Source organism: Melospiza melodia, unplaced genomic scaffold (assembly GCF_035770615.1).
Source record: "Melospiza melodia melodia isolate bMelMel2 unplaced genomic scaffold, bMelMel2.pri scaffold_166, whole genome shotgun sequence".
NCBI lineage: Eukaryota > Metazoa > Chordata > Aves > Passeriformes > Passerellidae > Melospiza > Melospiza melodia.
Window position 1 is genome coordinate 23,705 of NW_026948517.1, and position 27,772 is coordinate 51,476.

The 27,772-nt window shown below is 60.5% G+C and overlaps 1 protein-coding gene and 1 long non-coding RNA gene across 2 annotated transcripts in view; both read right to left on the minus strand.

Moving 5' to 3' along the window:
- Positions 1–713: 713 nt before the first annotated feature.
- LOC134433275 (solute carrier family 12 member 7-like) overlaps positions 714–27,772 on the minus strand; it is a 31,972-nt gene continuing 4,913 nt past the window's right edge. The window contains exons 13-31 of the mRNA XM_063182146.1: positions 27,381–27,493; positions 26,318–26,328; positions 23,975–24,036; positions 22,353–22,528; positions 20,700–20,849; positions 20,480–20,618; positions 20,281–20,379; positions 18,989–19,108; positions 17,331–17,435; positions 16,509–16,618; positions 16,367–16,375; positions 15,397–15,572; positions 13,849–14,047; positions 12,207–12,272; positions 10,706–10,947; positions 9,273–9,404; positions 8,053–8,142; positions 7,108–7,191; positions 714–1,609 (exon numbers count right to left, since the gene is read on the minus strand). Coding sequence (XP_063038216.1) covers positions 1,424–1,609; positions 7,108–7,191; positions 8,053–8,142; positions 9,273–9,404; positions 10,706–10,947; positions 12,207–12,272; positions 13,849–14,047; positions 15,397–15,572; positions 16,367–16,375; positions 16,509–16,618; positions 17,331–17,435; positions 18,989–19,108; positions 20,281–20,379; positions 20,480–20,618; positions 20,700–20,849; positions 22,353–22,528; positions 23,975–24,036; positions 26,318–26,328; positions 27,381–27,493 — 2,269 coding nt within the window. The 3' untranslated portion in view covers positions 714–1,423. The remainder of the gene's footprint in view (positions 1,610–7,107; positions 7,192–8,052; positions 8,143–9,272; positions 9,405–10,705; positions 10,948–12,206; positions 12,273–13,848; positions 14,048–15,396; positions 15,573–16,366; positions 16,376–16,508; positions 16,619–17,330; positions 17,436–18,988; positions 19,109–20,280; positions 20,380–20,479; positions 20,619–20,699; positions 20,850–22,352; positions 22,529–23,974; positions 24,037–26,317; positions 26,329–27,380; positions 27,494–27,772) is intronic.
- On the minus strand, positions 22,435–27,466 carry LOC134433273 (uncharacterized). Its single transcript, XR_010031518.1, has 4 exons — positions 27,381–27,466; positions 26,028–26,126; positions 23,975–24,032; positions 22,435–22,528 (listed from the first exon to the last, which is right to left on the minus strand). It is a non-coding gene; the product is annotated as an uncharacterized LOC134433273 (long non-coding RNA).

Below are 27,772 nucleotides of genomic sequence, written 5' to 3' on the forward strand. Positions count from 1 at the left end.
CTCCCCTGCGGCGGTCACGCCCCCCTCAGCGCGCGCAGTCACGTGTAGAATGGACGGTCACGTGTGGCAGTGAAGGTCACGTGTGGGAGGGGCCGTCACGTGTAGGAGGCGCCGGCGCGTGTTTGGCGTGAGGCCACGCCCACTTGTGGCCCCTCCCCCTCCTCAAATTCCCTCAGGGAGGCCGAAATCGCCCCGAGAGCCCCGAATTTCTGTCAGGGAGCCCCAAAATCGCCTCAGGAGCCCCAAAATCGCCTCAGGGAGCCCCAAATTCCTTCGGAGAACCACAAAATCCACCGGGGCTCCAAAATCCCCTCAGAGACCCCAAAAATCCACTCAGGGAGCCTCAAAATCCCCTCAGAGATCCCCAAAAATCACCAAAAGAGCCCCAAATTCCCCTCAGGGAGCCCCAAAATCCCCTCAGGGAGCCTCAAAATCCCCTCAGAGAGGCCAAAAATCCACCCGGGCCACAAAATTCCTTTAGAGAACCGAAATCCCTTCAGAGGCCCCCAAAAATCCCCTCAGGAAGCACCAAAATCCCCTCAGGGAGCCCCAAAATCCCCTCAGAGAGCCCAAAATCCACCAGGGCCCCAAATTTTCCCCAGAGAGCCCCAAAATCACTTCAGGGACCCCAAATTCCTCTCAGGGAGGCCAAAATTCCCCTGAAATTCCTAAAATCCCCTCAGAGCCCCCCAAAATCCAGCAGGGCTCCAAAATTTCCATTTTTTGGGGTGGTTTTATTGAGGATCTTTGGTGAAATCAAAGTGCGAAAAACCAGCAAAGGACTGGGGCCGGACTGGGAGCACTGGGAGTGAACTGGGAGCGAACTGGGAGCGAACTGGGAGCACTGGGAGTGAACTGGGAAGGCACTGGAAGCACTGGGAGGGCACTGGGGCCATACTGGGAGCACTGGGAGTGAACTGGGATCATACTGGGAGCACTGGGCTGCACTGGTCGCAATTCCCAGTTCCATACTGGGAGCACTGGGAGTGAACTGGGAGCACTGGGCTCTCCATTGCCGTCCCCAGCTCCATACTGGGAGCACTGGGCCCCATTCCCAGTTCCATACTGGGAGCACTGGGCTCCATTCCTAGTTCCATACTGGGAGCACTGGGAGTGAACTGGGAGCACTGGTCTCTCAGGGCTCCCCATTCCCAGTTCCATACTGGGAGCACTGGGCCGATTCCCAGTTCCATACTGGGAGCACTGGGCTCTCAGGGCTCCCCATTCTCCCCAATCCCAGTTCCATACTGGGAGCACTGGGCCGATTCCCAGTTCCATACTGGGCTCTCAGGGCTCCCCAGTCTCTCCAGTCCCAGTTCCATACTGGGAGCACTGGGCTCCAGTCCCAGTTCCATACTGGGCTCTCAGGGCTCTCAGGGCTCCCCAGTGTCGTTCCCAGTTCCATACTGGGAGCACTGGGCTCTCAGGGCTCCCCAGTCTCGTTCCCAGTTCCATACTGGGAGCACTGGGCTCTCAGGGCTCTCAGGGCTCCCCAGTGTCGTTCCCAGTTCCATACTGGGAGCACTGGTCTCCATCTCCGTCGCCGTCCCTGACGAGCAGCACCGGCCCCAGGCCCTCGGTCAGCACCTCCAGGAACTCCAGATCTGGGCTGGGGTCAAGGGCTCACCAGTATAAACCAGTATAAACCAGTATCCTCCCAGTACCTCCCAGTGCCCTCCCAGGGACCTCCGGAGCCCTCCCAGTGACTCCCAGTGATCCCCAGTAACCCCCAGTGCCCTCCCAGTACCTCCCAGTAACACCCAATAACTCCCCGTGCCCTCCCAGTGCCCTCCCAGTAACCCCCAGTGCCCTCCCAGTACCTCCCAGTAACAACCAATAACTCCCAGTGCCCTCCCAGTAACCCCCAGTGCCCTCCCAGTAACTCCCAGTACTCTCCCAGTAACACCCAATAACTCCCAGTGCCCTCCCAGTAACTCCCAGTTTCCCCCATTCCTCCCAGTTTCCCCCATTTCCCATTTTCCAATTTTTCCCATTTTCCCCCTATTTCGGATCCAGTTCTCGCAGGGCTGGGTTCCCCCATTTCCCCCATCCCCATTTTCCCCATTTTTCCCATTTTCATTTTTCCCATTTTTCCCATTTTCTCCCATTATTCCCCATTTTTCCCATTTTCCCCATTCCCATTTTTCCCAGTTTCCCATTTTTCCCATTTTCCCATTTTTCCCATTTTCCCATTTTTCCCATTCCCATTTTTCCCATTTTTCCCATTTTCCCATTTCCCCCATTCCCATTTTTCCCATTCCCATTTTCCCCATTCTCCCCCATTTTTTCCCATTTCTCCCCCAATTTCGGATCCAGTTCTCGCGGGGCCGGGTTCCCCCATTATCCCCATTTTCCCATTATCCCCATTTTCCCCATTTTCCCCCATTTTTTCCCATTTTCCCCCCTATTTCGGATCCAGTTCTCGCAGGGCCGGGTTCCCCCATTTCCCCCATTCCCATTTTCCCCATTTTCCCCATTATCCCATTTTCCCCATTTTCTCCATTTTCTCCATTTTCCCCATTTCCCCATTTTCCCCATTTCCCCCATTTCCCCATTATCCCATTTTCCCGTTATCCCATTTTCCCCATTTTTCCCCATTATCCCCATTTCTCCCATTCCCATTATCCCCATTTTCCCCATTATTCCCCATTTCCCCCATTTCCCCCATTTTCCCATTATCCCCATTATCCCCATTTTTCCCATTATCCCATTTTCCCCATTTCCCCATTATCCCCATTTCCCCCATTATCCCCATTTTCCCCATTTTCCCCATTTTTCCCATTTTTCCCATTTTCCCCCATTTTTTCCAATTTCTCCCCCTATTTCGGATCCAGTTCTCGCAGGGCCAGGTTCCCCCATTTCCCCCATTCCCATTTTCCCCATTTTTCCCATTGTTCCATTATCCCCATTTTCCCATTATCCCCATTATCCCCATTTTCCTCATTTCCCCCATTATCCCCATTTCCCCATTTTCCCCATTGTCCCCATTATCCCCATTTTCCCCATTTTCCCCATTATCCCATTTTCCCCATTTTCTCCATTTTCTCCATTTTCCCCATTTCCCCATTTCCCCATTATCACCATTATCCCATTTTCCCGTTATCCCCATTTTCCCCATTTTCCCCATTTTTCCCCATTATCCCCATTTCTCCCATTCCCATTATCCCCATTTTCCCCATTATTCCCCATTTCCCCCATTTCCCCCATTTTCCCATTTTCCCCATTATCCCCATTTTTCCCATTATCCCATTTTCCCCATTTTCCCCATTATCCCCATTTCCCCCATTATCCCCATTTTCCCCATTTTTCCCATTTTTCCCATTTTCCCCCATTTTTTCCAATTTCTCCCCCTATTTCGGATCCAGTTCTCGCAGGGCCGGGTTCCCCCATTTCCCCCATTCCCATTTTCCCCATTTTTCCCATTGTTCCATTATCCCCATTTTCCCATTATCCCCATTTTCCCCATTCCCCCCACTTTCCCCATTATCCCCATTATCCCATTTTTCCCATTTTCCCCATTTCCCCCATTATTCCCCATTATTCCCCATTTTCCCCATTCCCATTCCCTCATTTTCCCCATTATCCCCATTTCCCCATTATTCCCCGTTTCTCCCATTATTCCCCATTTTCCCCATTTTCCCATTTTTCCCATTTTTCCATTATCCCCATTATTCCCCATTATCCCCATTTTCCCATTATCCCCATTTTCCCCATTTTCCCATTTCCCCCATTCCCATTATCCCCATTATCCCCATTTTCCCCATTATCCCCATTTTCCCATTATCCCCATTTCCCCATTATTCCCCATTTTTTCCCCATTTTCCCCATTATTCCCCATTTTCCCCATTATTCCCCATTTTTCTCATTTTCCCTATTTTTCCCCATTTCTCCCATTTCCCCCATTATTCCCCATTATCCCCATTATTCCCCATTTTTCCCCATTTTCCCCCGTTTTTCCCCCAATTTCGGATCCAGTTCTCGCAGGGCCGGGTTCCCCCATTTTTCCCATTATCCCCATTTTCCCCATTTTTCCCCATTATCCCCATTTTCCCCATTTTCCCATTATCCCAGTTTTTCCCCATTTTTCCCACTTTCCCCCGTTTTTCCCCCATTTTCGGATCCAGTTCTCGCGGGGCTGGGCTCCCCCATTTCCCCCATTTTTCCCATTATTCCCATTTCCCCCATTTTCCCCATTTTTCCCCATTTTCCCCATTATCCCCATTTTCCCCATTTTCCCCATTTTCCCCCGTTTTTCCCCAATTTCGGATCCAGTTCTCGCGGGGCCGGGCTCCCCCATTTCCCCCATTTTTCCCATTATTCCCATTATCCCCATTTTTCCCCATTATCCCCATTTTCCTCATTTCCCCCATTATCCCCATTTTCCCCATTTTTCCCCATTTTCCCCATTATCCCCATTATCCCATTTTTCCCCGTTTTTCCCCAATTTCGGATCCAGTTCTCGCAGGGGCCGGGTTCCCCCATTTCCCCCATTTTTCCCATTATTCCCATTATCCCATTATCCCCATTATCCCCATTTTCCTCATTTCCCCCATTATCCCCATTATCCCCATTTTCCCAATTTCCCCCATTTCCCCATTATTCCCCATTTTCCCCATTTTCCCCATTTCCCCATTTTTCCCCATTTTCGTATCCAGTTCTCGCGGGGCCGGGTTCCCCCATTTCCCCATTTTCCCCATTATTCCCCATTTTCCCCATTTCCCCATTTTTCCCATTTCCCCCATTTCCCCATTTTCCCCATTTTCCCCATTATCCCCATTTTCCCCATTTTCCCATTTTCCCCATTTTCCCCATTATCCCCATTATCCCCATTTTTCCCATTTTCCCCATTTTCCCCATTTCCCCATTTTCCCCCATTTCCCCCATTTTCCCCATTTTCCCCATTTCCCCCATTTTCCCATTTTTCCCGTTTTTCCCCATTTTCGGATCCAGTTCTCGCGGGGCCGGGCTCCCCCATTTTCCCCATTTCCCCATTTTCCCCATTTCCCCCATTTCCCCATTTTCCCCATTTCCCCCATTTTCCCATTTTCCCCCGTTTTTCCCCAATTTCGGATCCAGTTCTCGCAGGGCCGGGTTCCCCCATTTCCCCATTATCCCCATTTTCCCCATTTCCCCATTATTCCCCATTTTCCCCATTATTCCCCATTTTCCCCATTTTCCCATTTTCCCCATTTTCCCCCATTATCCCCATTTTCCCCATTTCCCCATTATTCCCCATTTTCCCCATTATTCCCCATTTTCCTCATTTCCCCCATTTCCCCATTTTCCCCATTTTCCCCCATTTTCCCATTTTCCCATTTCCCCCCGTTTTTCCCCATTTTCGGATCCAGTTCTCACGGGGCCGGGTTCCCCCATTTCCCCCATTTTTCCCATTTCCCCCATTATCCCATTATCCCCATTATTCCCATTTTTCCCCATTTCCCCGTTTTCCCCCAATTTCGGATCCAGTTCTCGCGGGGCCAGGTTCCCCCATTTTCCCCATTTTTCCCCATTATCCCAGTTTTTCCCCATTTTTCCCACTTTCCCCCGTTTTTCCCCAATTTCGGATCCAGTTCTCGCGGGGCCGGGTTCCCCCATTTCCCCATTTTCCCCATTTTCCCCATTTCCCCCATTTTCCCATTTTCCCCATTTCCCCATTTTCCCCATTATCCCCATTTTCCCCCGTTTTTCCCCAATTTCGGATCCAGTTCTCGCGGGGCCGGTGGGGCCGGGGTGGGGGAGGGGGCGGCAGGTCCAGCAGCACCAGCCCCGCCCCCCCCGAGTGCGCCAAGATGGCGGCGTTGAGGCGCTCGGCGGCGTGCATGCGCCGGACGTTCCCCCTGCCCAGTACGGACCAGTATGAACCAGTACGGACCAGTATAAACCAGTATGGACCGGTATGAACTGATACAGACCGGTATAAACCAGTATGGACCAGTACAGACCCCACTGACCATCCCCTCCCAATGCCCCAGTGCATGCGCCGGACGTTCCCCCTGCCCAGTACGGACCAGTATGAACCAGTATGGACCGGTATGGACCGGTATAGACCAGTATGGACCAGTATGAACCAGTACGGACCAGTATGGACCGGTACAGACCCCACTGACCATCCCCTCCCAATGCCCCAGTGCATGCGCCGGACGTTCCCCCTGCCCAGTACGGACCAGTATGGACCAGTATGAACCAGTACAGACCCCATTGATCACCCCTCCCAATGCCCCAGTGCATGCGCCGGACGTTCCCCCTGCCCAGTACGGACCAGTATGAACCAGTACGGACCAGTATAAACCAGTATGGACCGGTACAGACCCCACTGACCATCCCCTCCCAATGCCCCAGTGCATGCGCCAGACGTTCCCCCTGACCAGTACGGACCAGTATGAACCAGTATGGACCAGTATGGACCGGTATAGACCAGTATGGACCAGTATAAACCAGTATGGACCAGTATGGACCGGTATGAACCAGTACAGACCCCACTGATCACCCCTCCCAATGCCCCAGTGCATGCGCCGGACGTTCCCCCTGACCAGTACGGACCAGTATGAACCAGTATGGACCGGTATGGACCAGTACAGACCGGTATGAGCCACCATGAACCAGTATGGACCAGTATGAACTGGTACAGACCAGTATGAACCAGTACAGACCCCACTGACCACCCCCTCCCAATGTCCCAGTGCATGCGCCGGACGTTCCCCCTGACCAGTACAGACCAGTATGAACCAGTATGGACCGGTATGGACCAGTACAGACCGGTATGAACTGGTACAGACCGGTATGAACCAGTATGCACCACTATGAACCAGTATGGGCTGGTACAGACCGGTAAAGACCACTCCATACTGGTATAAACTGCTATGAACCAGTATAAACCAGTATAGACTGGTACAGACCAGTATAAACCAGTACGGACCAGTCCCCACCAGTGTCACCCCCTCCAGCCTCCCGGTACAGCCCAGAGCCCCAAACCCCGCCCTCCCAGTATGGACCAGTATGGACCAGTATGGCCCAACCTCATCCCAGTCCGTCCCAGTCCCTCCCAGTTTGTTCCCAGTCCGTCCCAGTCCCTCCCAGTCCGTCCCAGTTTGTCCCAGTTCCACTCACGGGCTGGGCCCTCTCCGGGGTTCCCCTCCCCCCCCCCTCCTCCTCCTCGGCGGCGCTGGGCGGGTGCGAGGGGGCGGGGCCTCCCTGTGACGTCACAAAGAGGAAAGAAATGACGTCACCAGGGCGGCCGCGACACCGCAGGGAAGGTGAGGATGCCACAAGGGCAGCGATGACATCACAGACGGGACGATGATGTCACAGACATAGGGATGATGTCATAGGGTAATGATGTCATACGGGTGTGTGATGTCATCATAGAAGTATGACATCACAGACTGAGTAATGACGTCACATTCATGGTGATAACATCACAAACAGAATGATGATGTCACACACAGGATGATGACATCACAAACAAAAGGTACAGTGATGTCACAGGGAGGGTGATGACATCATGGGAAGGGGCTATGACGTCACAGACAGTGTGACGGCATCATGGGGTGGTGGTGATGTCACAGACAGGGTGATGACATCATGGATGGGGTGATGACATCATGGATGGGGTGATGACATCATGGAGTCATGGAGAAGGCGATGACATCACCAACACAAGCAATGACACCATGGGAGCGGTGATGATGTCATGGGGAGGACGATGACATCATGGGGAGGGTGAGCACATTACAGACAGGGCGATGACGTCACAGACAGGGCGATGACGTCACGGACAGGGCGATGACGTCACAGACAGGGCGATGACAGCACAGACAGAGCGATGACATCATGGACAGAGCAATGACGTCACGGACAGGGTGATGACGTCACGGACAGGGTGATGACATCACAGACAGGGCAATGACATCACGGACAGAGCTATGACGTCACGGACAGGGCGATGACGTCACGGACAGGGCGGTGACAGCACAGACAGAGCGATGACATCACGGACAGAGCAATGACGTCACGGACAGGGCGATGACGTCACGGACAGGGCGATGACGTCACCTGGGCGCGGCGCAGCTGCCGCAGCATCTGCGAGCGCTGCTCCATCATCAGCGTCCGCTCGTACGTGTAATCAGAGACCGCGCCGTCGTGCTGGGGAACCGGGACGGACCAGTACGGACCAGTACGGACCGGTATGGACCAGTATGGACTGGTATGGACCAGTACGGACCAGTATGGACTGGTATGGACCAGTACGGACCAGTATGGACTGGTATGGACCAGTACGGACCAATACGGACCAGTATGGACCAGTATGGACCAGTATGGACCAGTACGGACCAGTATGGACCAGTACGGACCAGTACAAACCAGTACGGACCAGTACGGACCAGTACGGACCAATACGGACCAGTACGGACCAGTACGGACCAGTATTTTGGGGTTCCCAGGTGTATTTTTGGGGGAAATTTTGGGGTTCCCAGGTGTATTTTTGGGGTGCCCCAAGTGTATCCCAGGTGTGGTTTTGGGGTTGTTTTGGGGGTCCCAGGTGTGGTTTTTGGGGTAATTCTGGGATATCTCAGGTGTAATTTTTGGGGTGTCCCAGTTGTATCTCAAGTGTGGTTTCTGGGTTCCCAGGTGTATTTTTGGGGAAATTTTTGGGGTTCTCAGGTGTATTTTTGGGGTATTTTGGGGGTTCCCAGGTGTATTTTTGGGGTGTTTCTTGGCTCTCACCAGCTCCACCACGTGCACATGTACAGGCAGGGTGGGGCAGGGCTGGGTTTGGGGTACTTTTGGGGTTCTCAGGTGTAATTTTGGGGTATTTTGGGGATTCCCAGGTGTATTTTTGGGGTTCCCAGGTGTATGTTTGGTGTATTTTTGGGGGTTCCCATGCGTATTTTTGGGGTGTCCCAGGTGTATTTTGGGGTGTTTTTGGGGGTGTCCCAGGTGTATTTCTGGGGTGTCCCAGGTGTATTTTTTGGGGTGTCCCGGGTGTATTTTTGGGGTTCCCAGGTGTATTTTGGGGTGTCTTTTGGCCCTCCCCAGCTCCACCACGAGCACCTGTGCAGGCAGGGTGGGGCAGGGCTGGGTTTGGGGTATTTCTGGGGTGTCCCAGGTGTAATTTTGGGGTGTCTCAGGTGTGATTTTTTGGGGTGTCCCAGGTGTATTTTTGGGGTGTCCCAGGTGTATTTCTGGGGTGTCCCAGGTGTATTTTTTGGGGTGTCCCGGGTGTATTTTTGGGGTGTCCCAGGTGTATTTTTGGGGTGTTTTTTGGTTCTCACCAGCTCCACCACGTGCACCTGTGCCGGCAGCCCCCGGCGCCGCACCACGGCCTCGAGCAGGCGCCGCAGCCGCTCGCTGTTGTCCTCCAGCAGCGCCACCGTGAACAGGCGCAGGGGGCAGCCCCGCCACACCTGGGACAGGTACGGGTGAGACCCCAAAATCCCCCCAAAAATCCCCCCAAAAATCCCCCCAAAACCACCCCAAAATCCCCCCAAAAATCCCCCCCAAAACCACCCCAAAATCCCATCATAAACAGGCGCAGGGGGCACCCCCACCACACCTGGGGCAGGTACAGGTGAGACCCCAAAATCCCCTCAAAAATCACCCCAAAAATCCCCCCCAAAATCCCCCCAAAAATCCCCCCCAAACCTGCCCCAAAATCCCCCCAAAATCCCACCGTGAACAGGCGCAGGGGGCAGCCCCATCACCCCCATCACACCTGGGGCAGGTACGGGTGAGACCCCAAAATCCCCCCAAAAATCACCCCAAAACCACCCCAAAATCCCACCGTGAACAGGAGCAGGGGGCAGCCCTGCCACACCTGGGACAGGTATGGGTGAGTCCCCAAAATGCACAAAAATCCCCCCAAAAATCCATCCAAAAATCACCCCAAAATCCCCCCAAAAATCCCTCCAAAAATCCCCCCCAAAACCACCCCAAAATCCCATCATAAACAGGCACTGGGGGCAGCCCCACCACACCTGGGGCAGGTAAAGTGTGACACCCCAAGATCTCCTAAAATCCCCCCAAATCCCCCAAAATCAAACAAATCCCCCCAATTTCCCCCCCCACACACACAGCTGGGGGGACACAGAGGTCACCAAGGGGTCACCGGGCTCAGACCCGCCCCCTTTCCCACACAAGCCCCGCCCCCACCATCCAGGCCCCTCCCCCACTATTCAAGCCCCACCCAACAACGAGCGTCAAGCCCCGCCCCCACCGTTAAAGCCCCGCCCCCACCGTTAAAGCCCCGCCCCCACAATTCAGTCCCCGCCCCCACAATCCAAGCCCCTCCCCATTATCTAAGCCCCACCCCACAACTCAAGCCCCGCCCATACTTTAATCCCCTCCCCCCGCTGTTTAAGCCCCTCCCTCACTGTTCCAGCCCCACCCACAACTCAAGCCCCGCCCCCAGCATTCAAACCCAGCTTCCACCATTCAATCCCTGCCCTACAATCCAAGCCCCTCCCCACAATCCAAGCCCCTCCCATAACTCAAGCCCCGCCCCACTATTCAAGCCCCTCCCCATTTTCCAAGCCACACCCCACTATTCAAGCCCCTCCCTCACAATTCAAGCCCCGCCCACAGCTCAAGCCCCGCCCCCACCCATTCTATCCCTACCCACACAATACAAGCCCTTCCTCATTATTCAAGCCCCGCCCCCCTCTGAGGCCCCGCCCCCCTTGAGGCCCCGCCCCACGGCGCCCCCTACCGGGTGCTGTCGGAGCAGCAGCGGCAGCAGCGTCAGGAGGCGCCCGGTGCCCACCACCCACCAGACATCCAGGGACCCCCCCGGGAACCCCCCCGGGGACACCCCCGGGCACGGGGACACCCCCGGGGACAGCCCCGGCACCGGGGACACCCCCGGGGACACCCCCGGGGCCGGGCCGGGCTCCGCTCCGCCCTTGGACACCAGCAGGGCCCGGCCCGCCGCGCCCGCCACCCGCAGCAGCTCTGGGGACACGGAGAGGGGACATCAGCGGGGACAGCGGGACACACCGAGGGGACATGGGGACAGAGGGGACATGGGGACACACACCGAGGGGACATGGGGACACCAGGGATATCCCCAGGTGTCCCTGTGTGACCCCCCGCCCCCCGGTGACCCCCGGTGATCCCCGAGTGCCCCCAGATCCTCCCGCTCCTCTGTCCCCCCGTGTCCCCTCTCCGTGTCCCCCAATGTCTCTCCCATCCGTTTCCACCATCTCCCCCCATGCCACCCCATGTCCCCAATCCCTCCAATGTCCCCCCAGTGTCCCCTCTACCCATGAAGTCCCCGATCCCCCCATTGTCCCCATTGTCCCCCTGTTGTCCCCCATACCCACAACGTCCCCAATCCCCCTGATGTCCCTGCTGTCCCGGCGTCCCCCAAACCCACAATGTCCCCATTGTCCCCAATATCGCCCATGTCCCAAATCCCCCACGCCGTCCCCTCACTGTCCCCAATGTCCCAATCCCCCAATGTCCCCCCAATTTCCCCATTGTCCCCAATGTCCCCATTGTCCCCAATATTGCAAATGTCCCAAATCCCCCCCGCCGTCCCCTCACTGTCCCCAATGTCCCCCGTACCCCCAATGTCCCCAGTGTCCCCAATCCCCCAATGTCCCCCCAATTTCCCCATTGTCCCCAACGTCCCCAGTGTCCCCAATCCCCCAATGTCCCCAATTCTCCCATTGTCCCCAATATCCCTCCTACCCACGAAGTCCCCAATGTCCCCACTGTCCCCATCCCCTCAATGTCCCCCACTGCGCCCAATCCTTCCAATGTCCCCGATCCCCCCAAATCCCCTCAATGTCCCCCCAATGTCCCCAATGTCCCCAATGTCTCCAACCCCCCAGTGTCCCCAATGTCCCCAATCCTTCCAAAGTCTCCCCAGTGTCCCTCGTACCCATGAAGTCCCAATGTCCCAATCCCCCCCAGTGTCCCAAATCCCCCAATGTCCCCAACGCCCCCAATCCCCCAATGTCCCCAATGTCCCCAACCGCCAAACGTCCTCGATGCCCCCAATCCTCGCAATGTCCCAAATCCCCCCAGTGCCCCCACCCCAATGTCCCCGGTGTCAACAATGTCTGCAATCCTCCCATTGTCCCCAACGTCCCAAATCCCCTCAATGTCCCCAATCCCCCCATTGTCCCCAATCCCCCCAATGTCCCCAACGTCCCAAATCCCCACAATGTCCGCAATTGTCCCAAATCCCCTCAATGTCCCCGTACCCACGAAGCCCCCATTGTCCCCAATGTCCCCAATCCTCCCATTGTCCTCATTGTCCCCAATGTCCCCTGTACCCACGAAGTCCCCATTGTACCCAATGTCCCCAATCTCCCCAGTGTCCCCAATCCCTCCCATTGCCCCATTGTCCCCAATCCCCCCAATGTCCCCCCAATGTCCCCCCAATCCCCCCATTGTCCCCAATCCCCCATTGTCCCTGTACCCACAAAGTCCCCATTGTCCCCAATGTCCCAATCCTCCCATTGTCCCCAATGTCCCCAATCCCCCCATTGCCCCATTGTCCCCCCAATGTCCCCCCAATTCCCCAATGTCCCCAATCCCTCCCATTGCCCCATTGTCCCCAATCCCCCAATGTCCCCCCAATGTCCTCCCAATCCCCCCATTGCCCCCAATGTCCCCAATCCCCCCCAATGTCCCCGATCCCCCCCAGTGTCCCCAATCCCCCCAATGTCCCCAACTCCCCCAATATCCCCATTGTGCCCAATGTCCCCAATCCCCTCAATGTCCCCAATCCCCACGATGTCCCCAATGTCCCCAATGTCACCCTGCGGTCCTCAATCCCTCCAATGTCTCCAACCCACTCAAATCCCCAATGTCCCCAATCCCCCCAATGTCCCCAATCCCTCCAACCCCCCCATTGTCCCCCAATGTCCCCGTACCCCCAAAGTCCCCATTGCCCCCATTGCCCCCAATGTCCCCAATCTCCCAATGTCCCCAATGTCCCCCGTACCCATGAAGTCCCCATTGTCCTCAATGTCCCAATCCTCCCATTGTCCCCAATGTCCCTCAATGCCCCCCGTACTCACAAAGTCCCCATTGCCGCCAATCCCCCCAATATCCCCAATGTCCCCAGTGTCCCAATCCCCCAATGTCCCCAATGTCCCCAATGTCCCAATCCCCCAATGTCCCCCCCAGTGTCCCCAATCCCCCCAATGTCCCCATTGTCCCCAATTCCCCCAATGTCCCCAATGTCCCCAATGCCCCCACTGTCCCCAATGCCCTAATCCCCCCCATGTCCCCAATCCCCCCGCTGTCCCCACTGTCCCCCTTTGTCCCCGTACCCAGGAAGTCCCCATTGCCCCCATTGTCCCCAATCCCCCCAATGTCCCCAATGTCTCCCCAGTGTCCCCGTACCCACGAAGCCCCCATTGTCCCCACTGTCCCCAATGTCCCCAATCCCCCCCAATGTCCCCAATGTCCCCCCAGTGTCCCCGTACCCACGAAGTCCCCATTGTCCCCACTGTCCCCAATGCCCCCAATGTCCCAAATCCCCCCATTGTCCCCAATGTCCCCAATCCCCCCAATGTCCCCCCAGTGTCCCTGTACCCACGAAGTCCCCATTGCCCCCATTGTCCCCGATGCCCCTAATGTCCCCAATGTCCCCAATCTCCCAACCCCCCCATTGTCCCCAATGCCCCCAATCCCCACGCTGTCCCCAATGTCCCCCCAGTGTCCCCGTACCCAGGAAGCCCCCACTGTCCCCAATGTCCCCAATCCCCCCAATGTCCCCAATCCCCCCAACCCCCTCATTGTCCCCACTGTCCCCACTGTCCCCAATGTCCCCAATCCCCCAACCCCCCCATTGTCCCCAATGCCCCCGCTGTCCCCGCGGTGTCCCCCCCGTACCCACGAAGTCCCGGGCGGCCCTGGCGGGGTCGGGCTGCTGCCGCCAGCGGCGGGGCCAGCCCAGCAGGACGGTGTTGGGGCGGAGCGCCCCCAGCCCCACCCCCTGCACGAGCGCCGCCAGCCCCGCCCCCGGCTCCGGGGTCACCAACACCTGCACGAAACCGCGGGCACCGGCCCGGGCCAGCGCCACCCGCAGCGCCTGGGGACACAGGGGACACTGTCAGGGACACGGGGACACCGGCAGGGACATGGGGACAGGGACACCGGGCCAGCGCCACCCGCAGCGCCTGGGGACACAGGGACACTGTCAGGGACACGGGGACACCGGGCCAGCGCCACCCGCAGCGCCTGGGGACACAGGGGACACTGTCAGGGACACGGGGACACACAGGGGACAGGGACATGGGGACAGGGACACCGGGACAGCGCCACCCGCAGCGCCTGGGGACACAGGGACACTGTCAGGGACACGGGGACACACAGGGGACAGGGACATGGGGACAGGGACACCGGGACAGCGCCACCCGCAGCGCCTGGGGAGACAGGGACACTGTCAGGGACATGGGGACACCGGGCCAGCGCCACCCGCAGCGCCTGGGGACACAGGGGACACTGTCAGGGACACGGGGACACAGGGACACTGTCAGGGACACGGGGACAGGGACACCGGGCCAGCGCCACCCGCAGCGCCTGGGGACACAGGGGACAGGGGACACTGTCAGGGACACGGGGACACACAGGGGACAGGGACACTGGGACAGCGCCACCCGCAGCGCCTGGGGACACAGGGGACACTGTCAGGGACATGGGGACACACAGGGGACACAGTCAGGGACATGGGATATGGGGACAGGGTTATGGGACACGGGGACATGGGACAGGGACGGGGACAGGGACACCGACAGGGACACGGGGACAGGGACAGGGTCAGAGTCAGGGACACGGGGACAGGGACACACCCCCAGCCCCCCCCCCCAATGACCTCCCCATGACCCCCACGACACCATAACCCCCATGACCCTCCCATGACCCCGTGACCCCCTCAATGACCCTTGTGACCCCACCATGAACCCCCCCATGACCTTTAACCCCCACTGACCCTCTCAGCCCCCCTGGCCCAGGGCAGCTCCTCGTGCAGGGCCCCGCCCAGCCCCGCCCCCATAAACCCCAATAACCCCATGACCCCGTGACCCCCCATGACCCCTTGACCCCCACATGACCTCTGACCTTCTCAGCCCCGCGTGCCCGGGGCAGCTCCTCGTGCAGGGCCCCGCCCAGCCCCGCCCCCAGCACGGTCAGGCCCCGCCCCCATGAACCCCAATAACCCCATGACCCCGTGACCCCCCCATGACCCCGTGACCCCCCCATGACCTCTGACCTTCTCAGCCCCGCGCGCCCGGGGCAGCTCCTCGTGCAGGGCCCCGCCCAGCCCCGCCCCCAGCACGGTCAGGCCCCGCCCCCATAAACCCCAATAACCCCATGACCCCGTGACCCCCCATGACCCCGTGACCCCCCGTGACCCCCCATGACCCCTCCGTGACCTCTGACCTTCTCAGCCCCGCGCGCCCGGGGCAGCTCCTCGTGCAGGGCCCCGCCCAGCACCGCCCCCAGCACGGTCAGGCCCCGCCCCCCCCCCCTGCAGCTGCGCGGCCAGTGCCACCAGCTCCGGCCGGGGGGGGGGGCCGGGGGGGTCCCCGGGCTTGGACAGCACCAACAGCTGCGGCCTGGGGGGGGGGGGGGGGGGGACAGAGAGAGAAACGGGGTCACTGGGGGGTCATGGGGGTCACTGGGGGGTCATGTGGGGGTCACTGTGGGAGTGACAGGGACAGGGGGACATGGGGGGGGATGGAGACAGAGGGAGAGCAATGGGGACACTGGGGGGGACATGGGGGGGTGACACAGGGCCTGGGGACATGGGGGGAGCCCTGGGGGTCACAGGGACACAGGGGGGTCACAGGGACATGGGGGGGTCACAGGGACACAGGGGGGTCACAGGGACATGGGGACATGGGGGGGACACGGTGGAGGTGACAGGGCTTGGACAGCACCAACAGCTGCGGCCTGGCGGGGGAGGACAGAGAGAGAAACGGGGTCACTGGGGGGGACATGGGGGTCACTGGGGGGTCATGTGGGGGTCACTGTGGGAGTGACAGGGACAGGGGGACATGGGGGGGGACGGAGACAGAGGGAGAGCAATGGGGACACTGGGGGGGGACATGGGGACACGGGGGGGTCATGTGGGGGTCTCTGGGGGATGACAGGGACAGGGGGACATGGGGAGGGACGGAGACAGAGGGAGAGCAATGGGGACACTGGGGGGGGACATGGGGACATGGGGGGGTGACACAGGGCCTGGGGACATGGGGGGAGCCCTGGGGGTCACAGGGACACAGGGGGGGTCACAGGGACATGGGGACATGGGGGGGTGACACAGGGACATGGGGTGGTCGCAGGGACACGGGGACTTGGGGACATGGGGGGGACACGGGGGGGGTCCCCAGGATTGGACAGCACCAACAGCTGCGGCCTGGGGGGGGGGGGGAGACAGAGAGAGGAACGGGGTCACTGTGGGGAATACGGGGACATGAGGGGCACTGTGGGGACACGGGGACGTGGGGGGGTGACACAGAGCCTGGGGACATGGGGGGGGTCACGGGGACATGGGGGGGACATGGGGGGGGTGACAGATGCGTGGCCAGTGCCACCAGCTCCGGCCGGGGGGGGGAACCGGGGGGCGTCCCCGGGCTTGGACAGCACCAACAGCTGCGGCCTGGGGGGGGGGGGGGGACAGAGAGGAACGGGGTCACTGCGGGGTCATGGGGGGGGGCACAGGGCTTGGACAGCACCAACGAGGGGACACGGGGGGGGACAGAGAGAGGGGGACGTGGGGGGAGTTCAGGGGGGGTCTCACCTGAGGCTGGGGGGCGGGGGCTGTTTTTGGGGTGTTTTTTGGGGTATTGTTGGGTGTTTTTTGGGCTGTTTTTGGGGTATTTTGGGGCGGGGTCTCGCTCACCTGAGGCTGGGGGGCGGGGGCTGTTTTTGGCTGTTTTTTGGGCTGTTTTTGGGGTATTTTGGGGGGGGTCTCTCTCACCTGAGGCTGGGGGGCGGGGGCTGGTTTTGGGGTGTTTTTTGGGGTATTTTGGGGTATTTTGGGGCGGGGTCTCGCTCACCTGAGGCTGGGGGGCGGGGGCTGTTTTGGGGGTATTTTTGGGGGTGTTTTTGGGGTATTTTGGGCGGGGTCTCGCTCACCTGAGGCCGGGGGGCGGGGGCTGTTTTTGGGTATTTTTGGGGTATTTTGGGGTATTTTGGGCGGAGTCTCACTCACCTGAGGCCGGGGGGCGGGGGCTGTTTTTGGCTGTTTTTTGGGCTGTTTTTGGGGTATTTTGGGGGGGGTCTCGCTCACCTGAGGCTGGGGGGTGGGGGCTGTTTTTGGCTGTTTTTTGGGGGTGTTTTTGGGGTATTTTGGGGGGGGTCTCGCTCACCTGAGGCTGGGGGGCGGGGGCCGTCCATCCTCCAGCCGCAGCAGCGCCAGCCGGGCCGCGCTCAGCGAGAGCCCCCGCAGCCCCTCCCCCCACTCGCTCTGGGCGCTGCGGGGGGCGGGGCGGGGCGGGGCGGGGCCCGCAGGTGAGGGCGAGACGCCCCCAGGTGTGTCCCTGTTTCTCCCCAGGTGTGTCCCTGTTCCTGTCCCCACGTGTGTCCCTGTTTCTCCCCAGGTGTGTCCCTGTCCCTGTTTCCCCCCAGGTGTCCCTGTCCCCCCAGGTGTGTCTCTGTTTCTCCCCGGGTGTCCCTGTCCCCCCAGGTGTGTCCCCGTTTCCCCCGAGATGTGTCCCTGTCCCTGTTTCCCCCCAGGTGTGTCCCTTTCCCCCCAGGTGTGTCCCTCTCCCCAGGTGTCCCTGTTTCCCCCCAGGTGTGTCCCTGTCCCCGTTTCCCCCCAGGTGTGTCCCTCTCCCCCCAGGTGTGTCCCTGTCCCTGTTCCCCCCCAGGTGTCCCTGTTTCCCCCCAGGTGTGCCTGTTTCCTGCCCAGGTGTGTCCCTGTCCCTGTTTCCCCCCAGGTGTGTCCCTTTCCCCAGGTGTGTCCCTGTTCCTGTCCCCAGATTTTTCCCTCTCCCCAGGTGTCCCCGTTTCCCCCCAGGTGTGTCCCTGTCCCTCCCCCCAGGTGAGTCCTTTTCCCCCCAGGTGTTTCCCTGTTTCCCTCCAGGTGTGTCCCTGTCCCTACCCCCAGGTCCCTGTTTCCCCCCGAGGTGTGTCCCTATCCCTACCCCCAGGTTTCCCTTTCCCCCCAGGTGTGTCCCTGTTTCCCTCCCAGGTGTGTCCCCGTCCCTGTCCCCAGATTTGTCCCTCTCCCCAGGTGTGTCCCTGTTTCCCCCCAGGTGTGTCCTTTTCCCACCAGGTGTGTCCCCGTTTCCCACCCAGGTGTGTCCCTGTCCCTCTCCCCAGGTGAGTCCTTTTCCCCCCAGGTGTGTCCCTTTACCAGGTGTGTCCCTGTCCCCCCAGGTGTGTCCCTGTTCCTGTCCCCAGATTTGTCCCTTTCCCCCCAGGTGTGTCCCTGTTTCCCCCCAGGTGTGTCCTTTTCCCCCCAGGTGTGTCCCTGTCCCTCCCCCCAGGTCCCTGTTTCCCCCCCAGGTGTGTCCCTTTACCAGGTGTGTCCCTGTCCCCCCAGGTGTGTCCCTGTCCCTGTTTCCCCTCCCAGGTGTGTCCTTTTCCCCCCAGGTGTGTCCCTGTTTCCCCCCAGGTGAGTCCTTTTCCCACCAGGTGTGTCCCCGTTTCCCACCCAGGTGTGTCCCTGTCCCTCTCCCCAGGTGAGTCCTTTTCCCACCAGGTGTGTCCCTTTCCCCAGGTGTGTCCCTGTTTCCCCCAGGTGTGTCCCTGTCCCTGTTTCCCCCCCAGGTGTGTCCCTGTTCCTGTCCCCAGATTTGTCCCTCTCCCCAGGTGTGTCCCTGTCCCTCCCTCCAGGTGAGTGCTTTCCCCACCAGGTGTGTCCCCAGGCGTGTCCCTCCCCTGAGGCGTGTCCCTGTCCCTGTCCCCAGGTGTCCCTGTCCCTGTCCCTGTCCCCAGGTGTCCCTGTCCCTGTCCCCAGGTGTCCCTTCCCCCCCCCAGGTGTGTGTGTCCCCCCCAGGTGTCCCCTGTGCCGTCCCCTCACCTGCGGAACTCCAGGTATTTGTAGGCGGTGGCGCCGATGCCCAGGGCCAGCAGGGCACAGTGCCAGCAGGTGACAAACATGAGGGACAGGCAGAGCAGGGCCCCGGCCAGGGACACCGACCTGGGGACAGCATGGGGACAGCGTGGGGACAGGGACAGCATGGGGACAGGGACAGCATGGGGACAGCATGGGGACAGGGACAGGGACAGCGTGGGGACAGGGACAGCATGGGGACAGCATGGGGACAGGGACAGCATGGGGACAGGGACAGCATGGGGACAGCATGGGGACAGGGACAGGGACAGCGTGGGGACAGGGACAGCATGGGGACAGGGACAGCATGGGGACAGCGTGGGGACAGGGACAGCATGGGGACAGCGACAGGGACAGCGTGGGGACAGGGACAGGGACAGGGACAGGGACAGGGACAGGGACATGGGGACAGGGACAGGGACAGCATGGGGACAGGGACATGGGGACAGGGACAGCATGGGGACAGCGACAGCATGGGGACACTCAGGGATAGGGACGGCACGGGGACAGCATGGGGACAGGGACAGCCAGTCACTCATTGGTCACTCATTGGTCACTCATTGGTCACTCATTGGTCACTCATGGTCACTCAGGGTCACTCATTGGTCACTCATTGGTCACTCATTGGTCACTCATGGTCACTCATGGTCACTCAGGGTCACTCATTGCTCACTCAGGGTCACTCGGGGTCACTCAGGGGTCACTCATTGGTCACTCGGGGTCACTCAGGGTCACTCAGGGTCACTCAGTGGTCACTCAGGGTCACTCATTGGTCACTCATGGTCACTGGGGTCACTCATTGGTCACTCATGGTCACTCATTGCTCACTCAGGGTCACTCGGGGTCAACTCATTGGTCACTCATTGGTCACTCATGGTCACTCAGGGTCACTCATTGGTCATTGGTCACTCAGTGGTCACTCATGGTCACTCGGGGTCACTCATTGGTCACTCATTGGTCACTCATTGGTCACTCGGGGTCACTCGGGGTCACTCATTGGTCACTCAGTGGTCACTCAGTGTTACTCAGGGTCACTCAGGGTCACTCAGGGTCACTCAGTGGTCACTCATTGGTCACTCATGGTCACTCGGGGTCACTCATGGTCACTCAGTGGTCACTCAGGGTCACTCAGTGGTCACTCATGGTCACTCATGGTCACTGGGGTCACTGGGGTCTCTCATTGGTCACTCAGTGGTCACTCGGGTCACTCATTGGTCACTCAGGGTCTCTCAGTGGTCACTCAGTGGTCACTCACTGACCAGTGGTACAGCGGGCAGCGCGGGCTCCAGCCGGCCGTGGGCAGCAGCCCCTGCAGGGCGCACGCCAGGTTCAGCCCCAGGTGTGACGTCAGGCACAGCCTGCGGGGGGAGGGGGGTGGATGACGTCACCGGGCGGCCCGACGCCACTCTGACGTCGCTCTGACGTCACCGTCCGGGGGGGGGGGGCGGGGCCACGCACACGGAGAGCACCGGGGCCAGCAGGTCCAGAGAGCCCAGGAGCACCCCCAGGGCAGCGGTGAGCAGGGTCAGCGAGAGCGGCCAGAGCCGGCCCCGGGACAGCGCCTGCGGACAGACGGACACACGGACACTGAGGGGACATCAGCAGGGTCAGGGAGAGCGGCCAGAGCCGGCCCCGGGACAGCGCCTGCGGACAGACGGACACTGAGGGACACACGGACACTGAGGGGACATCAGCAGGGTCAGCGAGAGCGGCCAGAGCCGGCCCCGGGACAGCGCCTGCGGACAGACGGACACTGAGGGACACACGGACACTGAGGGGACATCAGCAGGGTCAGCGAGAGCGGCCAGAGCCGGCCCCGGGACAGCGCCTGCGGACAGACGGACACACGGACACTGAGGGACAGACAGACACTGAGGGACACGGGGACATCAGCAGGGTCAGGAGCAGCGGCCAGAGCCGGCCCCGGGACAGCGCCTGGGGACAGACGGACACACGGACACTGAGGGACAGACGGACACTGAGGGACAGACGGACACTGAGGGACACGGGAACACTGAGGGACACACGGACAGACAGACATGGGGGACACTGAGGGACAGACGGACAGACAGACATGGGGGACACTGAGGGGACATGGGGACAGCCCTGGGACAGAGCCTGAGGGACAGACGGACACTGAGGGACAGACGGACAGACAGACATGGGGGACACTGAGGGACATGGGGGACAGCCCTGGGACAGAGCCTGGGGGACAGACGGACACTGAGGGGACATGGGGACAGACAGACATGGGGGACACTGAGGGGACACGGGGACAGCCCTGGGACGGAGCCTGAGGGGACAAGAGGGGACAGCAGGACCTGGAGGGGACACAGAGGGGACACGGGGACAGTGGGGACAATGGGACACGGAGAGGGAGACACCAGGACACCCCCAGGGACACCGGGACCCCCCTGGGGACATTGGGGACATCAGAAACCCCCTTGGGGACACCGGGGAGCCCTTTGGGGACATTGGGGACCCCCTGAGAACCCCCTTGGGTACATTAGGGACACCCTTGGGGACACCAGGACCCCTTGGGGACATTCGTGATCCCCTTGGGGACATTGGGGATCCCCTTAGGGACAGCGGGACCCGCCCTGGGGACACTGGGGATACCCTTAGGGACACCCTTGGGGACCCCTGGACCCCCTGGAGACCCCCTTGGGGACACTGGGACCCCTTTGGGGACACTCGTGGGGACATCCTTAGGGACACTGAGACCCCTTGGGGACCCCCTTAGGGACACTGGGGACCCCCTTGGGGACATTGAGGACACCGCCAAAGCCACCCTTGGGAACACCAGGACACCCTTAGGGACAGCGGGACCCGCCCTGGGGACACTGGGGACACCCTTAGGGACACCCTTGGGGACCCTTGGACCCCCTTAGGGACACTGGGGACCCCCTTGGGGACCCACTAAGGGACACCGGAACCCTTGGGGACATTGGGGACACCCTTAGGGACCCCGGGATCCTCTGGGGACACCCTTGGGGACACCGAGGACACCCTTAGGAACATCAGAACCCCTTGGGGACACCCTTGGGGACATCGAGGACCCCCCTGGGGACACCGGGACCCCTTGGGGACACCCTTGGGGACACCCTTGGGGACACCGGGACCCCTTGGGGACCCTGGGGACCCCCTTGGGGACACCCTTGGGGACCCCCTTGGGGACACCGAGGACACCCTTGGGGACACTGGGGACGTCCCCTTGGGGACACCCTTGGGGACACCGGGACCCCTTGGGGACATTGGGGACTCTCTGGGAACCCCCTTGGGGACACCGGGACCCCTTGGGGACCCTGGGGACCCCCTTGGGGACACTCACGCGGGGGCAGCGGCAGCGCGCGTGTCCGCGCCAGCGCGCGCAGGAGGCGGGAGCCGCCCAGGAGCGCCTGGAGCCCCGCCCCCCCCGCCGAGAGCCCCGCCCCCAGCACGGGCAGCCACGGCCAGGGCCAGGCGACAGCGGCCAGCACCGGGACACCGCCCAGGGTGGCACCGAACCTGCGGGGACAAGGGGACAGCGTGGGGACACCGCCCGGGACAGCAGGGACACCGCCCAGGGTGGCACCGAACCTGCGGGGACAAGGGGACAGCGTGGGGACACCGCCCGGGACAGCAGGGACACCGCCCAGGGTGGCACCGAACCTGCGGGGACAAGGGGACAGCGTGGGGACACCGCCCGGGACAGCAGGGACACCGCCCAGGGTGGCACCGAACCTGCGGGGACAAGGGGACAGCGTGGGGACACTGCCCGGGACAGCAGGGACACCGCCCAGGGTGGCACCGAACCTGCGGGGACACGAGAGGGACATGGGGACAGCACGGGGACACCACCCAGGGTGGCACCGACCGGGGGGGACAGGAGAGGGACATGGGGACAGCACGGGGACACCGCCCAGGGTGGCACCGAACCTAAGGGGACAAGGGGACAGGGTGGGGACACTGCCCGGGGACAGCGTGGGGACACTGCCCGGGACAGCGGCCAGCACGGGGACACCGCCCAGGGTGGCACCGAACCTGCGGGGGACACGAGAGGGACGTGGGGACAGAGTGGGGACAATACCCAGGGTGGCACCGACCTGGGGGGACAGGAGAGGGACATGGGGACAGTGTGGGGACAGTGCCCAGGGACACTGCCCAGGGACATGGGGACACCGCCCGAGACAGCGGCCAGCACGGGGACACCGCCCAGGGTGGCACTGAAGCTGCGGGGACACGAGAGGGACATGGGGACAGAGTGGGGACACTGCCCAGGGTGGCACCGAACCTAAAGGGGACAAGGGGACAGAGTAGGGACAGTGCCTGGGGACAGCAGGGACACTGCACGGGGACACTGCCCAGGGTGACACCAAACCTAAAGGGGACAAGGGGACAGAGTGGGGACAGTGCCTGGGGACATGGGACACCGCCCAGGGTGGCACCGAACCTACAGGGGACACGAGAGGGACATGGGGACAGAGTGGGGGACAGTGCCCCGGGGACATGGGGACACGCCCAGGGTGACACTGTGAACCCCACAAGGGGTCACCTTTGGGGACACCAAGGACGCCCCCGGTGACATTGGGGACGCCTCTGATGACACTGGCGACACCGGGGACCCCCTGGGGACATTGCCGAGGAGCCCTGATGACACTGGGGACCCCTTGGGGACACCAAAGACCTCCCAGTGACATTGCGGGTCCTTTGGGGACATTGGGGACCCCTTGGGGACATCAAAGACCTCCCAGTGACATTGTGGGTCCTTTGGGGACATCGGGGACCCCTTGATGGCACTGGGGACATCGAGGACTCCCCGTGCGACATTGGGGGGTCTCTAGTGACACCGGGACCCCCCTGGTGACACAGGGACCCTGTGCCCGCCCTGGTGACACCGGGACCCCCCCTGGTGACCTCAGGGACCCTGTGCCCCCCTGGTGGCACCGGTGACAGCGCTGTCCCCGCCCTCACTTGTCCCGCAGCAGCTGCCCCTCCACGCTGGCCCCCAGCAGCAGCGCCGCGCTCAGGTCTGCCTGTCAAGGAAAGCACAGAAACCCCAAAAACACCCCAAAAACCCCCAAAATCCCACCCAAAATCCCACCCCCAAAATCCCACCCCAAAACCCCCCAAAAACCCACCAAATCCCACCCAAAACACCCCAAAATCCCACCCCAAAACCCCCCCAAAACCCACCAAATCCCACCCAAAACACCCCCAAAACCCCCCAAAAACCCACCAAATCCCACCCAAAACACCCCAAAATCCACCCAAACACACCCACAAAATACCCCCAAAAACCCCCAAATCCCACCCAAAATCCCACCCCAAAATACCCCCAAAACACCCCAAAATATCACCCAAAAAAACCAAAATATCCCCCCCAAAAAACCCCAAATACACCCCAAAACACCCCAAAATATCCCCCAAAAAAACCCAAAATATCCCCAAAAAACCCCAAAATCCCTCCCCAAAAAACCCAAATTCCCCCCAAAAAACCCAAGATCCCACCCAGAACACCCCCAAAATACCCCCCAAAAAAACCCAAAATACCCTCCAAAAAAACCCCAAATCCCCTCAAAACACCCCAAAATATCCCCCCAAAAAACCCAAAATCCCTCCCCAAAAAAAACCCAAAATCCCCCCAAAAACACCCCAAAATATCCCCCCAAAAAAACCCAAAATCCCCCAAAAACACCCCAAAATCCACCCGAAAACCCCCAAAAACCACCAAATCCCCCCAAAATCCCCAAACCCCCCCAAAATCCCCCCCAAAAAAACCCAAATTCCCCCCAAAAAACCAAGATCCCACCCAGAACACCCCAAAATACCCGCCAAAAAACCCAAAATCCCTCCAAAAAAACCCCAAAATACACCCCAAAACACCCCAAAATATCCCCCCACAAAACCCCAAAATCCCTCCCCAAAAACCCCAAATTCCCCCCAAAAAACCAAGATCCCACCCAGAACACCCCAAAATACCCCCCCAAAAAAACCCAAAATACCCTCCAAAAAAAACCCCAAAATCCCCCCAAAACACCCCAAAATCCCCTCGCGCCCCTAAATCCCACAAAATCCCCCCCAAATCCCCCCCAAAGCTCAAACCCCCCCTCAAATCCCCCAAAATCCCCCCCAAATATTCCCAAAACCCCCCAAATCCCCCCCCTCAATTCCTTGAAAAATCCCCCAGCACCCCAAAACTTCCACAAAACCTCCCCAAAAACCCAAATCCCCCCCAAAATCCCTGAAAAAATCCTCAAACCCCCCTCGCGTTTTGGGGTCTCCCTGCAGTTTTGGGGCTCCCCCCAGTTTTGGGGGCCGGATACAGCCCAGGGCCGCGTTAACCCCCAGGTTTTGGGGTCCCCCTCCTCATTTTTGGCGTCCCCCGCCCATTTTTGGGGTCCCCCCGCGTTTTTGGGGTCCCCTTTGGGGTTCGGATCCATCCCAGGGCCGTGCCCACGGTGACCCCCCATGTTTTGGGGTCCCCCCCACGTTTTGAGGTCCCCCCATATTTCCAGCTCCCCCCCCATATTCCAGAACTCCCCTCGATTTTGGGGGTCTCATCCCATTTTTGGGGTCCCCTCTCCATTTTGGGGTCCCCCTCCCCATTTTTGGGGTCCCCCCGCGTTTTTGGGGTCCCCCTTTGGGGTTCGGATCCATCCCAGGGCCGTGGTGACCCCCATGTTTTGGGGTCCCCCCATATTTCCAGCTCCCCCCCATATTCCAGGATTCCCCCTCCATGTTTTGGGGTTCCCCTCCATGTTTGGGGTGCCCCTCCCATTTTTGGGGTCCCCCTCCCCATTTTTGGGGTCCCCCCGCGTTTTTGGGGTCCCCTTTGGGGTTCGGATCCATCCCAGGGCCGTGCCCACGGTGACCCCCCCATGTTTTGGGGTCCCCCCACGTTTTGAGGTCCCCCCATATTTCCAGCTCCCCCCCATATTCCAGGATTCCCCTCCATGTTTTGGGGTCCCCCTCCCCATTTTTGGGGTCCCCATTTTTGGGGTCCCCATTTTTGGGGTTCGGATACATCCCAGCGCCGTGGCCGTGGCGGCCCCGAGGCTCCCGGCCGGGACGGAGCGAGCGACATCCCCGAGCTGCGAGCAGCGGCTGCACCCCCACAGCACCCCTGGGGCACCCCGAAACCAGAGTGAACCCCAAAATGCACCCACAGCACCCCTGGGGCACCCCGAAACCAGCGTGAACCCCGAAACCCACCCAGAGCACCCCTGGGGCACCCCGAAACCAGAGTGAACCCCGAAACCCACCCACACAGCACCCCTGGGGGACCCCGAAACCAGAGTGAACCCCAAAACCCACCCACAGCACCCCTGGGGGACCCCGAAACAGAGTGAACCCCGAAACCCACCCACAGCACCCCTGGGGCACCCCAAAATCCTCTGAACCCCCAAAATCCACCCACAGCACCCCTGGGGGACCCCGAAATCAGAGTGAACCCCGAAACCCACCCACAGCACCCCTGGGGCACCCCGAAACCAGAGTGAACCCCGAAACCCACCCACAGCACCCCTGGGGCACCCCGAAACCAGAGTGAACCCCGAAACTCACCCACAGCACCCCTGGGGCACCCCAAAACCAGAGTGAACCCCGAAACTCACCCACAGCACCCCTGGGGCACCCCAAAACCAGAGTGAACCCCGAAACTCACCCACAGCACCCCTGGGGCACCCCGAAATTACCCTGAACCCCAAAATCCCCCTGGGACAGATCCCCAATATCCTCTGAACCCCAAAACCTCACCCACAGCACCCCTGGGGCACCCCAAAATCAGCGTGAACCCCAAAACCCACCCACAGCACCCCTGGGACAGAGCACCCCACTTTGGGGTCCCCCCACACTTTGGGGTCTCCCCTCCCCATTTCTGGATCCCCCTCCCAATTCGGGGTCCCTCCCCCTCCCCATTTCAGGGTCCCCCTCCCCAGTTTGGGGTCCCCCACCATTTCCAGATCCCCCTCCCTGTTTTGAGGTCCCCCCTCCCCAATTCAGATCCCCTCCTTCCTCATTTCGGGGTCCCTCCCCCTCCCCATTTCGGGGTCCCCCCACCCCATTTTGGGGTCTCTCCCCATTTCAGGCTCCCTCCCCCTCCCAGTTCGGGATCCTCCCCCTCCCCATTTTGGGTCCCCCCACCCTTTCTGATCCCCCCCTCCCCATTTTGGGGGTCCGTCTCCCTCCCCATTCCAGGGTCCCCTCCCTAGTTCAGACTCCCTTCCCCACTTCAGCGTCCCCTCCCCATTTTGGGATCCCCCCCCCCCCTCCCCAATTTGGGGTTCCCTTCATTTTGGGCTCCCCCCCTCCCCATTCCAGGCTCCCTCCCCCTCCCCATTTCAGGTTCCCCCCTCCCCATTTCGGGCCCCCCCCTCACCGGCGGCCGAGGGGAGGCTCAGCCCCAGCAGGGCCCCGAAGGAGGCGTCGGCCCCGCCCTCCTCGTGCTCAGTCCCCCAGCCCCGCCTCTGTGGGGGCGGGGCCACAGGTTCCCTGGGGGAGGGGAATACAGTGAGGCCACGCCCACAGCCCCCTCCCAGTGACCTCGGGGTGGCCCCACCCACTGTTGACCCCCTTGTGACCCCCCCATGACACCTCTGTGACCCCGCCATGACCCTGAGGTGGCCCCACCCCCATGACCACCCATGACCCCACCATGACCTCAGGGTGACCCCCACCCCCATGACCTTCCCGTGACCCCCCCAGCGACCCCAGGGTGACCCCACCCTCAACTCCCCGTGACCCCACCCCTACATTAACCCCGAGAGGTGG